The sequence below is a fragment of the Meriones unguiculatus genome, chromosome 11, assembly GCF_030254825.1.
Source record: "Meriones unguiculatus strain TT.TT164.6M chromosome 11, Bangor_MerUng_6.1, whole genome shotgun sequence".
Lineage (NCBI taxonomy): Eukaryota > Metazoa > Chordata > Mammalia > Rodentia > Muridae > Meriones > Meriones unguiculatus.
Genome location: NC_083359.1, coordinates 75,116,215 through 75,131,053, shown reverse-complemented (window position 1 = coordinate 75,131,053; position 14,839 = coordinate 75,116,215). Strand labels below are relative to the sequence as shown.

At 47.5% G+C, this 14,839-nt stretch overlaps 1 protein-coding gene across 12 annotated transcripts in view; it reads right to left on the bottom strand.

The window, feature by feature from the left end:
• The window catches only part of Rgs8 (regulator of G protein signaling 8), a 41,368-nt gene that overhangs the window by 25,897 nt on the left and 632 nt on the right, over positions 1–14,839 (bottom strand). The window contains exons 2-4 of one of the 12 annotated variants that reach the window (XM_060364464.1): positions 14,043–14,131; positions 3,147–3,220; positions 1,132–1,260 (exon numbers count right to left, since the gene is read on the bottom strand). In XM_060364464.1, coding sequence (XP_060220447.1) covers positions 1,132–1,157 — 26 coding nt within the window. In that variant the 5' untranslated portion in view covers positions 1,158–1,260; positions 3,147–3,220; positions 14,043–14,131. Of the gene's footprint in view, positions 1–1,131; positions 1,261–1,512; positions 1,614–3,146; positions 3,221–3,342; positions 3,828–14,042; positions 14,132–14,839 lie in introns of those variants that run through there. The other 11 variants (XM_021632888.2, XM_021632887.2, XM_021632886.2 and 8 more) reach the window with 11 other exon arrangements.

Sequence of the window (14,839 nt, the reverse complement as noted above, 5' to 3'; positions counted from 1 at the left end):
TTCCAGAAATATCCTCTCCCGCAGGAAATCAGTCGGCAGGTCTCTGCCCCTACCCCCCCTCCCAGGCAGGCTGCACTGTGCCACCATCTCTTTTGTGGCTTTTCAAAAAACGGTTGCAACAACCATTCTCTTTCCTGAAACAGAGAACATCTTATGTGTCCACTCACTCTTACAAATCACAGGGTCCCCAGCACCAGGCCATTCAAGCAACTGATTAAAAGGCCTTTGAGTCATCACTACTGTGAGTTCAAGCAAAGGTCCTGCTCAGGCCGTACCACAGGTCAGGCTCCAACCTGCAGCCCACTCTGGTGCCTTAGGATCATCAGTCACAAAAACACTCAGGTCACTGCCCTCAAAAGCAACAAACAGAACTCTCAGAAAGTGGCAAGTCCATGCCAGGTTTTATACAGGCTTGGCACAGGCTACTTTAAAAGGGTACTGCTTACTCCCAAGGCAACTCTGAGTTGTTCAAAGAGTTCACAAAAGCAAATTTACTTTGGGACAAAATGGTTTTCTATCTTTCTAGTCAAGACCTGAATCTCAATCTCCTTAGCTTAGCAGGAAATGATGTGAGCAGACACAGGAGTAAGAGGCTAAGAGAGAGGGATGACGGATAGAAGGAAAAAGGGAAGGAAGAAAAAAGAAAGGAAGGAAAGAAGGGAGGAAGACTCGACAAAAGGAAGGCAGGCAGGAAGGAAGGAAAAAGAGGAAGTAAGACAGGGCAGAAGAAAGGAAGGAGAGGATGGAAGGAAGGGAAGGAAAAGGAGGAAAGAAAGAAAAAGGGAAAAGAAAAGGGAAGAAAAGAATCATTTCCTCATCTTTTCTCTACAAACCCCTGAACCAGTAACTCACAGACTTTCATCTAAGTTCACACACAGCACATTATCCTGCCCCAAAAGTCATCACCAAGAGAGCCTACCAAGTCAACAAGAGGACACGGAACTAAGGCAGGTCCTTCTTGCAAGGCTGTAACTTCATAAGAAGCACACAGGAAAGGAAAGCGCAATGCACACTAGAGGCCCCAGCAGGATGAGGACCACCTAGAGCTTAACAGAAGGAGAGACGACAGACCAGAGGGTGGAGCAAAGAAGAGAGGGGCAGAGACAGGAAGACAGGTCATCAGTTCATTACCTGCGTGGCATCAGTAAGGCAGCCATACAGGCATCCGCTTATGGTTACCCCCTGGGCTGGTTTGCAGGGACGTCAGGGCAGGAACTAAGACTGCAGGGTTCAGGGGTTTACCCTCTCACGTTCTCTCACCTAAAATCAAAGAGTCTGCTGTAAGAGGGCTCTTAGACCCCCTCACACCTGTCTGCATGACACACCATTCCAATGGCTCGCCACTGTCTGAGTGCTTCCCCGCAGCCCCCACAGATGTCAGCTCATTCTTAGCAAGGGCAGCCAATCAAAGATGGACAGGAGCAAATGTCAGGTGGCTTCACATTGCTGACTGTTGGTCAGAACTTCCTACTTCCCCAACCACTGGCCATCAACCAAAACTGGGACACGTACCCTTAGGGAGGCATGGGCCTGGCAAACCAAAAATGACTGTTCTCTTTAGCTCGCTAGACTGATGCCCAAGTGACCAGCCCGGAAGGGACCAGAGAGAAGAGGCCAGCATACTTGCTCCAAAATAATCTGATTGGATGCTGCTCTGGTTCCCACCTCCCTCCAAGGACACCTGTCCCAGGTGGAAATGAGCCAGAGTTGGAGAAAAAGGGAGCAAGGTATGTGGGGGGGGGGGTTGCAGGGACTTGGAGATAAGCCATCAGACACCCCACCACTGGGCATGCTCCTTGTCAGGGACCCCAAACACTGTCTGAAGAGATGAATATGCAAGCCACTCTTTCTAGCTCATAAGGGGGTGAGCCTTCCTCAGTCTGGCCCATTCTTGACCCAAAACAGGGAAGACTTGGAGATGGGGGAAGGGGATATGGAGGCTGAGGGCTGATTGGCTTGCAGCCTCTCCTTCCCATGGGTGTCATTGGCAGCGTTTCAGACCATTGTTCCCACAAAAGAGAGCTGATAGGAAGAGCTGCCTACCTATCCATAAAAGGTTCCCTTGGGGAACCCTGCCACCAAACGTAGACTCCATTTTAAAAGAAACCTAATTTAGATAGATAAGAATCCTCACTGACTGTGCCATTTAAATTGGTTTGGTATCACCCTGACCGTTTCGCAAATACTTTTAAAAATCACTTTCAGAATAATTATATTGGTAATGTAGAAGAATGACTTTGTTAACCCAAAAGCAAACAAACAAACAAAGAAAATCAACAACAACAACAACAAGAATCAGTTTTTATGTAAAGGCTCATCCCACCGGGTCAGGTCCCCTGACAACAGGGGACATTTCCTTAATCATGTCCTAACTGGGATTGCACCTGCTTTCCAGAAGTCAAGCCATCAAAGCCCTTTAACAGCCCTAAGTGTCTCCAGAAAGCATGTCTGGGGCACCTATGCCTCATTGCCTCTTGCTTATAGACTGTGTCCCCAGGGGCCCTCATTATTCTGCTGCCAGGCAGTCCAGAGATCACCACCCGCACACACCACAGGCAAGGTCGTTTTGAGCAGGGGGCAACTGGGCTCAGTCCCTGCCTATCACCCCTCCTTCCCTTTCGTTCTGTCAGCCCACACTGGCTTGCTAATGCTATCCAGTTGTCTCCTCTCCCCCCACCCCCAGCACCTCCCAAATCACCCCTTGAGTGAGGTCAGCCTTGGACTCACAAATGAGAACCAGCTGCCTTGTCTGTTCCAGGATCCAGAACCCTCAGGGTTCCTACCTCGTTTAGCCCCAGACTGACTTATAAGGGGCAGAGAAGGGGCTGGCCAGAGCCTGGAAAGTTCAAAGATGTGATGCGCCCACCCCATCCCACCCCATAGTACATATATTCTTGGAAGTGGGCACCAAGCCACATGTGACTGGAGCAGACAGTGTAGGAAGAGATGGCATTCAAGGTAGGGGGGGTATAAGAGCAAAAAAAAAAAAAAAAAAAGCAAAGATTTATAAAGAAGGGAAGAGAAACTAAGCTCGGCGGGGAGAAAGCAATCAATATGCATGAAGAGGCAGATTAATTAAATATGTATAATGCAACCAGCTTTCCAACACCCCAGCGAGGAAGGAGAAGGGCAGAGCCAATACTCACTGCCGTTGACCGGTCCTCATGGCCTGCAGGTCTTTGCCAAGTGGATGGTCAGAGAGGCTTCGGGTTAAGGAGCTCTACGGAAAGAGTAGATCTTTCTTTTAGCAATGAAAGCCTTGGCAGGTGGAAGGCATGTTTGCAGGGACACATAGGCTCACGCATGCATACACACAGACAGAAGCATGCATGCACAACACACCTCCCACCATTTGAGCCAGGCAGCAAGCGGCCCCAAAAGCTCTTCTCTCCGCTTGTCACATCCAGTAAATACTGAAGCAGCCTACACCCAGCAGGCGGCGGCTCAGCTCCCGGGCACAGTCTGCACGCCCATCCTCATTGGCAGGACGCAGGCAGGAGATGCCCCCAAGCAGAGCTGACCTGGCACGCATCCTGCACCTTCCTCCTTTCGGCCTCACTAACCTGCAGCTCCTTTGGCTGCGGCTCAGGAGAGAATTCTCTCCCCAGCCCACAGCAGCTGCTCTGCCCCCCAGCCAAGAGTGGGAATTAACTCTTTTCAGGCCACCAAGTAGCTGAAAATCCAGGGAAGGGTGCTTTCCTAATGAGCTCTGCTCCTGGCTGAGAGGCTGGAGGGGCTGGTGGCTGCGCTGGGGAGCAGGGAGCATAAAGATCTTGCCCCAGACAGCTGCTGACAGCGGGAGCCGAGCCGAATCAAATCTCCTAATGAGCCAGGAGGAGGGGGCCTGTCTTGCTGGGTGTGATGTGATGTGATAAATGCAGAGAGCGAGAAAGCTACGGGGCAGGTCACACATCTAAATTCCACCCCCTTTCTCCCAATCCCATTGCACTGCGCTCCCAAGCCAAACCGTGCAGCCCCGAAATTACCCCTCTCTGCCAAGTCTCAGCTGTCCCCTTACTCAACGAAGAAACCTCTCTCTCCCCCTAGCCTGTTTCCACCCCACCGGGACCAACCACCCTGCTCCCTGCTCCTTAATGAAACATTTCCACCTCCTCTGCCTCCTGGAGGGTGCAGGTTTCCAACTCCATGCTCCTGCCTCTCACCTGGTTTTTCCTACAGTAGAAACTCACCTCTCTCCCTCATCATCACCTAGCAACTCCCCCCACCACCACCCCTACTTGCATTTGTGATGGAGCTCGACTTTTTCCTTTGTTCTGCCCAATCTGCTCATCATCTCTGTCTTCCTATCTCTTTTTTTTTTCCAAACCTATATACCCACATAGATCTTTGCTCTGCCTGCCTCTGTTCCAGAAGGAAGATTATTTTTTTTTCCTGTTTGTCCTAATTCTCTGAAAGTGGTACCCAGACCAGCAATCTGAGCATCACCTGGAAGTGTGTTGGGCATGGCTCAGGCCCCATGCAGAGACCTTCCATGGCAGAAACTTACATGTGGGACCCAGAATGCCTGGGAATTCCCACACATGCTAAAGTCTGCAAACCCATCAGAGATAAAGCTCGCCTTCTCTTTTTCATTAGACTCTGAGTCTCTCAGGCCATCTCCATGTCGGTTCAGGAACTGGCTCCAAATACACCTGACATTTCTGGCAAGTCATTTCTAAAGCCAGAAGTTAGAGGACAATTCTTCTGGCTTTATAATTAAAGTAACTGATCCCATTTATTTGACTTGTTGGTCAGTGCTGAGGACTGAACCGAGGGCCTAGCATATGTTACATTTGCTAGGCAAGTGCTCTGCCACTGAGCTATACTCCCACCCCCTCTTCTTACGGTTTTTTGTTGTTTTGTTTTGTTTTTAAAGGCTGGCTTTAAATTCACTCTATAGCTCAGGCAGGCTTCGAAACTGCTATCTTTCTATCTTAGGCTCCCAAATAGCTAGGATTATAGGCCTATTGCCATCAGGCCCAGCTCATTTAACCCCTTTTAAGTGTTTAAAGCAAACCTAGGTTGATGGTACAGCACCCATGAGTCTGAGGCAGTAGGATGAGGAGTTCAAGAACAGCCTGAGCCACCCCCACCGTCACAAACCAAGCATAAAACATTTCACCTTCTGTTATTCAACAGTCCCATGTACCACAGTCAGGAAGCTCATTATGCCCATGCCACAGAAGAGAAAGCTGAGGCTAGATGTGATAAAGTTTCTTTGTCGAAGTGACCCAACACGCAGTGGCAACACAAGGACCAGAATCTGTCTTATGACTCTGACAACAGAGCTTTTGCTCCCATCATGTGCTGGGACATGGTCTCTGGGCGTATCTATTGGTGCATAACCCAGGTTCTGACAGAGAAATTAATGTGCTGCAATCATTCACTGCCTGGCACAGAGAGGAGACGGAAACCCTGATGGTGCCACAGTGACTCACCGCCTCTCTCCAACAACATCCACACCATTTGTCTGTGAGGCAAAGGCAACTTCACGTTACCAAGTAAGATGTCTTGAAACATGATGCTAGCTAGAATTCAAAGGCAAGCTGAAAGAGAATTTTTTGCTTTCTAGATCTTTTCCTGGTATTTTGTACCAGAAGAAAAAAAAATTCCATGAATAAATACGTCTCTCACCCAAGACATGTTTACATCCGAAGATGAGTTCATAGAGCTAATATTTAAGGGTCATTTTGTATGTAGAAGCCACTGTGCCTGGCATTGCACTCCAGTTAATTTAACAATCCCAACAAATTTACCAAGATAGCATTCTCATCAGCCCCTTTCACAGGTGAAAAAACAGAGACGAGTCCTTTATCAACAGCAGAGCTGGTGCCTGTTGTCTAATATCCTGCCATGCCCCTCCCTCTCACATAAAGGTGATATCATTAGTGGACTCTTCCCCCCGTCCCCAGGACTAATACAGGGCAAGGTTTTCCCAGAGTTTCCTGTTGTCCAGATATCCAGAAAGAGAAAACGCAAAGAGAGAGGGGATGGGGCTACAGATGGGCCTGAGTCCGAGTCAGGTGCTTACCAATACTAGCCAGATAATGGAGTCTTCAATTAGCCTCAGAGAAATAATGCAATCAATAAGCTGAATTACAGTATCTTTCCCAAAAGATACCGTAATTGGTAAAGTTTCAAAGGAAAGTGCAAAAGTGGAAAGAACAGAAGGGTAAGAAAATAGGGGCATGGAAAACATTAGGAAAAGAAGAAAATCAAAACCAGTCCAAAAGTTTCTAGCGAACATCCCTGAGCGCTAATGTGGAAGCATAGAACACCCACTCTGAGAAGCGCAAACCTAAGGTAGACCTGTCCACTGGAGGGCTCTACCAGAAGCTTCTGAAGAGACAGCTATGTGAAGAGCTCCTGAGGGAAATCAGGTGTCCTTTCAGTCCTGGGGAGGCTGCGACAGAAGAACCACAAGATCGAGACCAGCCTGGGCAACAGAGGAAGGACCCTGTCTCAAGACAACAACCAAATCTCCAGGGGGGAAAAAAATTAAGCTGGCTTCAAAGTTAAGCATCCTCCAATGAGTTTCTTTCCTGGATGAAGGAGGCAGAAAAACACAAGAAGTTTACAGTTCTAGGAGGCCAGAATTCACCCACTTGGACTCTGTGTTCCCCGGGCTGAGAGCCATGGCCCATAATGTCCAGCTTTTATTGCTACTGCTCCTGACATCCTGGCTGAAAACGGGCCCCAGCTTCTGGTTTTCCCCAGGCAAGCTGTGATGATAAGCTCTGATCTGATTCTGTGGGTGACCCAGGACTCACTCTGCTCTTTCCATTTTACAGCACTCCCCACCCCACCCCCTCCTTGGGAACTACCTTACCAGGCACAGGCCAGTCTGCACCTCTCTGGAATTAGGGCTGTGCTAACAGGGCTCTGCTGTACAGCTCTGTGCACCTCAGGCCCACAGGCTCCAGGTATCCCCAGCAACCTTGCTCTCAGCCCTCCCCTCCTTCCTGCAGGGCTCCCTCTGTTTGCCCGTGACATCACTGCACCCTCACCCCTGGGGTAACAAGTGCAGATATTTCTGGCATCTCCTTCATTCCTCTTGCTAAATCGGTGTTCCAATCTGATCATTGTGTTTCTGAATTATTCCTTAGCTTCACCCCCCCATCCACTGGCACAGAGGTTATTCAGCACAGATCTCCCTGCCCCAGTCCTCCCCCGCCCACCCACAAACCTCAGTTACCCACTGAACAGACGCCATAAGCAGATCATCTGTATAATAATCTTTGATGGGCTCCGTTGCAGCTCCTCTATTTGCCTGACAATAAGCTGGTCGTGCTTCTCTGTCTGGTTTTATTGCTCTCTCAAATACATACATACACGCCCATGCACCTGCTCCCCCATGCAGATTGTCCTACTCTGTATCTGCCTCTTAGCTCCCAGCTCCTTGGCCAATCCCTGTCCTCTGAGATAAAAGCTCTCCTTCTGAGCTCTTTCAGAATGACTTCAGTGAGAGGAGCCCGTCTATCCCAGTCCCACCACCTTGCCTCGTGAAAGCCTCCATCACAGTCTAGTCGAGCCATTCCACTTGTGGTTTCCGATCCTCCCAAACTGATTTCCACTCCAGGAAGACAGCCCCTCTCCCAACTCTCAGTGATTCGTATGGTATAGGTGTTCCATACTCTGGCTAACTCCCATTCATGAGTTCTCCATTCTATTCATTTATTGGGGGGAGCACATATGTGGAGGTCAGAGGGCAAGTTGCTGGAGTTAGTTCTTTCTTTCCACCATGGGGGTCTCAGGAATCAAACCCAGGCCATCTTGGCTGGTGACAAGTGCCATCTTGCCAGCCCTTATTTTAAATTCTTGAAAAAAAAAAGGGGGGGAGGTGGGGGGAGGAGATGAAATCACCAAGCCTTTCTTATGGCAGAAATGTGTTAAGACCTCTGCAGTCTCCTGGTCAGGACTGAAGTCATCAGAATGCTGATAGCTTTGGGGGACAGTAGCGCAAATATAAAGGTTTTTTATAAACTGTCCCAGCAGCCTGATCTGTGCAAGGCAGAATTAATCAGGAGCAAAGGGAGCACCTGGTATTGCCACCCAGGCCCAAGAATATAATTAAATTGAAGATAAAAGGAATCAAAATCTGCACTATAATATTTTTAAAAGCCTCAACAGAAAAAAGAGGTTCATTGCCAAATGCCCGCTGTGTATTTATTTAATCAACATACCACCTAGGATAGCACCATATCCAAAGCTTTCAATAAAAATCATTTGGATATCAGATTTGAATTCTGGTCAGCGCGCTCAAGCTCTTCCACAAATCTTTTAAAAGCAATTGCCGCCGCTCAGCTTCCTAGTAACAGTAGAAATCTGAATCAACATATGCTGCATTGATTTGGGGTTTCCATGGAGATTTAGAAGGACACAGGGAAGGGCAGGACAGAAAGAGGACACCGGACCCAAAATTTCTACATTAAAACAACAAAAACATGCATCTCACGTTCATCCCTCTGAGCATTAGCAGCCCCATCTCATCTCCTGTCCATCAGCTCAAGCATCCAGATATTTAACTTGTAATGACCTTCCTGGGCTCCCCCAAGGGGTATCAGGGGGTCAGGGAGAAGGTCAGTAGCTAACACTGAGAACCCATGAGGTAGGTCTACAGGAAAACACTGAAGTACAGAACAAAGGGTCATTGTGTATCGCTCCCGTTAACTAGCTCTGAAACACTGACGACCTGCATTAGTACTGTGCTCACCAACGAACAAGACTAAGAATTCTTGAACTTTAATTTTCCCTCTGAGCCAAGCATGGTGGCACTCACCCATAAGACCGGCCCTTGAGAAGGGGAGACAAGAGGCTGAGGAGCTAAAAATCATCTTTGTCTCAATACTCACATTCCTAAAATTCTCATCATAAAACTCAAATGAACACACCTGCCATGTCTATTTTCCAGGGTGAATATAAAAAAATAAGTGAAAAATTCTGTGAGTACTTTATAAGTTCTAGCACAAGGCCTTCTGTTATTATATTTGGAGGTGATCATGGCTTTCATTTAAACAGAATTTTGACAGTGAACAAGTATATACAAAAACAAACAAACAAACAAACAAACCTAAGATTATTAATTTAGTGGAGAAAATAGAGAACTGAGGGAAGTCCGGTAGATTTGACAGTCCAGAGTTTCCATCACAGGAATATTACTTTCCAGACTTATGACTGTGGCCCAGTGACTCATTCTGGGTGTCATAATCACTGTGGGATATAATAAAGACAACTACCATACCAATATCTCGGGCTTTTACCAGGAGTTACGTGAGGTAATGGCAAAGGGCTTTTTCCCACAGTGCTTGATAGGTAGCAAGTGGCCCTTAATGGGGAAGCACCTTTGTATTATCGTCAGCTTTATCAACAATACTTCACCAACTGTAGATGGGAATTAGAGTCCTACTACTTCCCTGCTTGACACAGGGGAATTACCTAGCAGCTGTCTGTTCAGCTATCTACTAGGCTATTTGGGGAAAGGTGCCATAGAAATAGAATGTTCTTATTATTTAAAGACTCGTTGTTTTAGCACTTGCTCACCAAGGCAATACAAAAATATATAAGATATACATCTGTGAGGTTGCAAGAGCCTCTGGTCTTTGTCGCCTTTCTGGTACTTTTTTATCTCTCTTGGGTATCCATTTATCTCCTAGCTACTCACCGCAGGCTTTTCTTCTTTCTATCCTTTTTATTTTCTTGTCTCTGTACTCCCAATTCTAAGTGTGTCTAGAAAGAAATTTTAAAATCGAACCACAGAGACTTTGGTGCCTAAGTCTGCAAATGCTCCTTGGGGCACCTAAAACTAGGAACAATGAGAAAATGGCATAAAATTGGAAGGCACAGTTAGCCAATCCCATCTTTTGGACCATGATTTTTCAATGTTCATTTTTTTAAAAAATGCAATACACAGACCTTATATCATGTCCCAATTCTGTTCAAAAAATGATTAAAATTTGATGAGAAAAAAATATGAGAGCACTGGTTGGATATTTGACGATCTTCTGGCAGCCCTTCTCCTTGGCTCTTTGGCTGGCTCCTCCTCTACCCATCTCATGAGGCTTTGTTTCTAACCTTGTCTTCCTGTCCCGCTGCTATTGCATGCTGCCTGGGTAATCTCATCCTCACTGCCTTTAGGTGTACAGAGCATTTCTCCAACTCTGGCACCTCTAACCCATGTACTACCAAACACAGTCCTTTGGTAGCCCACAGGCACAACAAATACCAATATATACCTACAACCCAAGCACAACACATCTCCCTTTTCCCGACCTATATTAGCTGTCATCCCCTCCTGCCATCCCCCTCCTACCCACATAGCCCTTGGCTCCCTCTGGCATTGGTGAGATCAGGTTTTGATAGCACCCTCTACTATGTAACTCAAGCCAAAAATAAAGAAGTAATTAGAGGTAACTCCTTTTCTCTCAGCTCCTGTCTTTAGCCAATTATCAAATCATGCTGATTAAATTTCTTTCCTAGTTTTCAAATCTATCTCCTGCCTTGCATCCCAACTGCCATTACCCTGACTCATGTCCTCATGGACCCAACTAATGTCCTCACAGCATCTGCTCTCTGCAACCCAGTCTGTGGCCTTAAACTCAGTTCTATTTGTAGCCATAATTGTATGCTTAAGTTCCAAATGTGATTATGCTCCCTTCTCCTCCTAGCTTAAGCACAAAGTTCAAGTTTAATGAAAACATTAATAAAGCCCTGGGGGCCCTGAAGAGAATGATACCCTAACCAAGGATGCATGGAGAGGACCTAAAACCCCAACTCAGATATGGCCTATAGACTCAGTCTCCAAGTGGGTCCTTAGTAAGGGGAGCAGGGACTTTCTGGCATGAACTCAGTGGCAGGCTCCCTGATCAGCACCCCCTTGGGGGTGCAGCCTTGCCAGTCCACAGAGGAAGACAATGCAACCAGTCCTGATGAGATCTGATAGGCCAGGGTAAAATAGAAGGGGAGAAGGGCCTCCCCTATCAGTGGACTAGGGGAGGGGCATGGGGGAGAAGAGGGAGGAATGGTGATGAGATGAGGGAGGGGGGTACAGCCAGGATACAAACTGAATAAATTGTAAATAAATTGTAATAGTTAAAAAAGGAAAAAAAATGTTACTAAACAAATTCCCTCTGACCTGGGTCTTGCCTCCCTTGGGAACTCCCCTTGCTTGAGCTTTGAACTCCAACACCCTGCAGTGCTCACTCACTCAGCACAGGGTTCTATGTCCCCAGACTTTATTCGCTCAGTCCACCTGCCTACAATTCTCTTGACTTTCCTAACCAAACTCATCCCTCAAACTGAACTTGAGGAACCCCCCCCCTTTGCCCAACTCAGTGTAGCAAGTACCCTCCATACCCCTGAGGCTCCTGGGAATATCTGTCTACCTGGCACGGGGCAGGGAGGTGGCTAGCTACATTTCTTGCCTTGTAAGACTCTAAGTTCATCAAGGACACAGAAATGTATTTACTTACTTATTCCTTCACTCAAGTGATAGTCAACATACATACTGTTTATGCCAAGCCATGTGTCACACGTGAGCACATTGTGTTCCCTACGTACCTTACATCGGTAAAAAAAAAAATTTCCACCTGTACCTCCCTAAAAACTTAGCATGGCTCCTGAAACCAAGAAAATGCTACAGTATCAAAATGGCCTGAGCCTATGAGTAGTAAGGCAAGAGAGACCCCTGTCTTGGTCTGGAGCAGGAAGCTGGCCAACATGGGAGTCAGGGAAAAAAAATGCCACAGGCTTTCTGACATCACTGATAGGGGTTCAAGTTCTCAGCTTTTCTTAGGATCTTTCTCTCTTAATCTGTGAAATTAAAGTTTCCAAAACAAGGCCAATTGTACAAGAACTGTATGTCACTGTACAAGAACTCACGAAAATGTCAAAGCAGACATGGATTAGAAATTATTCATTCTCAAGAAAGCATAAGGGCCCATAGCAAGCATCCCACCAGACAAGGCAGAGGCCCAAGACCAAATGGGAATGGGATGGAGGCTGCAGTCGTGAAGAGCACAGTGGGGCCAGGGATGAGAAAAGAGGGGTCCTGGCTTCCCAGGCCCATGGGCAGAAGTCACTGCCACAGTTGGAACATCACTCTGTCCTCCTTTCTATCGCTCCCAGGTTATCAATTTCTTTCCCTTCTTAGAAAGTAACAAAAGCCTCACCATTCACTATCAGTGTCCACAGCTGTGGGCAGAAGCTGCTAAAACACACACACACACACACACACACACACACACACACAGTATAAAATAATCTCTTTCTAACCCTCTGTTTTACTGGCTTCAGGCAATGGCTTTCCTGTCCTCCCTTCCAGTATCATCCTAGCCAGCCACCTGAATCAGTAGGGGGGATATCCACAGCCTTCGGAACCTGGAATATGACATGGAGGTTTGGCACGGCTATAGCCACAGGAAATACTGCTGTGCACACTGGGACCCTGAAGAGGGGTGGCCCTCTGGATGTGCTCCTGAATCCAGAGCCCTCTGGGAAATGAGTGTTCTCCCTGAGATGCCTCACTTCCAGGCAGATGCCCGGCTCACATTAGTGATGGCACAGGGGATGGGAGGAGGGACGGGGCTGTACAGGGATACCAAGCAAATTCTCACTGACCCTCTGCCTAGACAGGCAAGGCCTTGGCAAGAAAACCACCTTAAACCTTTTCCAAGACACTCTTCCTTCTAGAACCTCTTACTGAAAACTGCAAAAGGCTATTGGAAACTGCAGCAGTTTTTAAAGACCCCCAAGGAGAGGGCTGGAATTTCTGGATAGTGGACAATCTTAACCTACAAGTTCTAGAGCAGAGCATTTTCCAGTGATGTAGGTCTTTGGGTGAAGAAGGTGTGAGAAACCACAAAATAGGGAGCCTGTGCTAGGACTCACAGGAAAGCTATTTTACCTCTAAGGAGGCAGCTCACTCAGGTAGAGTGCTAGGCCAGCATGAATGAGGCCCTGACCTCCATCTCAGTAAGTCAGGAAAGGTATCAGCAGCTGCGAAGTCATGAGCACATCACAGATCTTTCACTTGTGCAACACAGTCGAGACTTACAAAGTGCTTGCCCTTCTCAGCCGAACCTGATCATGGTTTTTAACCTCATTGAGCCTTATCTTATCTCCCAAGAAGTTGGAGATTACGCCTCACAACAAAGGGAAAGTTCCTAGCAGCGTTTCTCAGTGTGTCTTCATCACAGGAGGCTGTTTTATCATACCCCTTTTAGCCGAGGCTCACACACACACACTCACACACACACACACACACACACACACACAAACCTTCAGAAATAACCGAGCACTTGTGATTGCTCCCATTTTTCAGATTACCAAAGTCAAGTCTGCAATCCAGGATCACCAGAGGTTTTTTCCACCCTACCAGCACACTGTCTTCATGTCCACCTGTTGCCCCGTCATTGAGATCCACAGTTTTGGGAAGAAGGGTCTTCATAAAGCATGTTCTGCTTAACCGGTTGGCCAGCATCTCTGCCGTGAGTACCTGGCATTCGTCATAAGGCCATGGTGGCTAAGATTGTATCTCCAGGTCAGAGCTCACTGACCCATGACAGAAAGGCTTTGCTGCCATAAGCAGGAGGTTTAACACACAGAATCTGATTACCCTTCCAGGTTCCTTTTGTGTGCTCGTCACTGTGATGAATGATAAATTATCAACTTGGCAAGATCTAAAATCTAGGAGATAAACCTCTGGGCACGTCTGCATGGGGTGAACCGAGGTAGAAAAACCAACTCTAACTGTGGGTGGCACCATTTGATGGGCTGGTGTCCCAAACAGAACATGGCGACACTCTGCTGTCTACGGCAAATACAATGTAACCAGCGGCCTCACATTCCTGCTACCATGCCTTCCTCATCATAGCGGGCTGCGCACCCTGAAACCGTGAGCCAAAATAAACGCTTCCTTCAAGTTGCTCTTGTCAGGCATTTTATCGTAGCAACAGGAAAAGTGGTTAATCCAGGCACTACATTAAAAAAAAAAATTAATAGGGATAAAATAAAACAAGGAGGGTCTGACAGCCAGGAGCACTCACCTTGGCCTGTCAGTGCCGAGATGTGGACTGGACTGCTTCGTGGATGGCTCATGGGCTGTGGTGGTTTCCGAGAGGATAATAAGAGCTGCCTTCAGGACAATACAGCGTGGCCTGTTTTTAGATGTTTGTCTTTTCCAAATCACTAATGTGCCTCATGAATAGTTGTCACACCCCCAATTCCCCAGCCCACCCCCTGTACCCTCTAATCTGCCAGAACAAGCGGTCCCGACTTAAGTCAAGTTTCAGGCTAGGTTAAGCTTTCCTGCCTTGCTGCAGATAGAAGCCTCCTAAATTCAGAGTACACTGAGACCCGAGAGCGTGATTTTCAGTACATGGTCAGACAACGGATGGACGTCAAGCAGTTCTGACAGAGAGAAGAACTAACACCCTCCCCAATGCAGCATGCTCCTCCCCTCCAACACAGCACCTCCCCCCAAAAAAGAAGAATCACCAGCTACCACGCCAGGGACTTATCACCTCCTGTAGCTGGTATGTGTGCCCTTAACTTGCCACTTAGGAATTGGTACCCTCCGATGCATTTTAATCTCCCTCAGACTCATTGTCACTGTGAGTCCCTTTGCATCGGAATGTGTCACTAGTGTTGGGTCACCAGCAGCCGACCTGCTTGGCTGACTTGAAACAAGACAGATGCTATGCGCAGCCAGGCTGCTGTGCCGGCGACCCCCGTTCCAAACAACAGCTGAGCAAGGCATGAATGAAACTAAAAATAAGAAGCCTTTGGCACCGTCCAGACATCAACTGACAGCATTTTTAGGGACACCCCACCCCAGGAAATT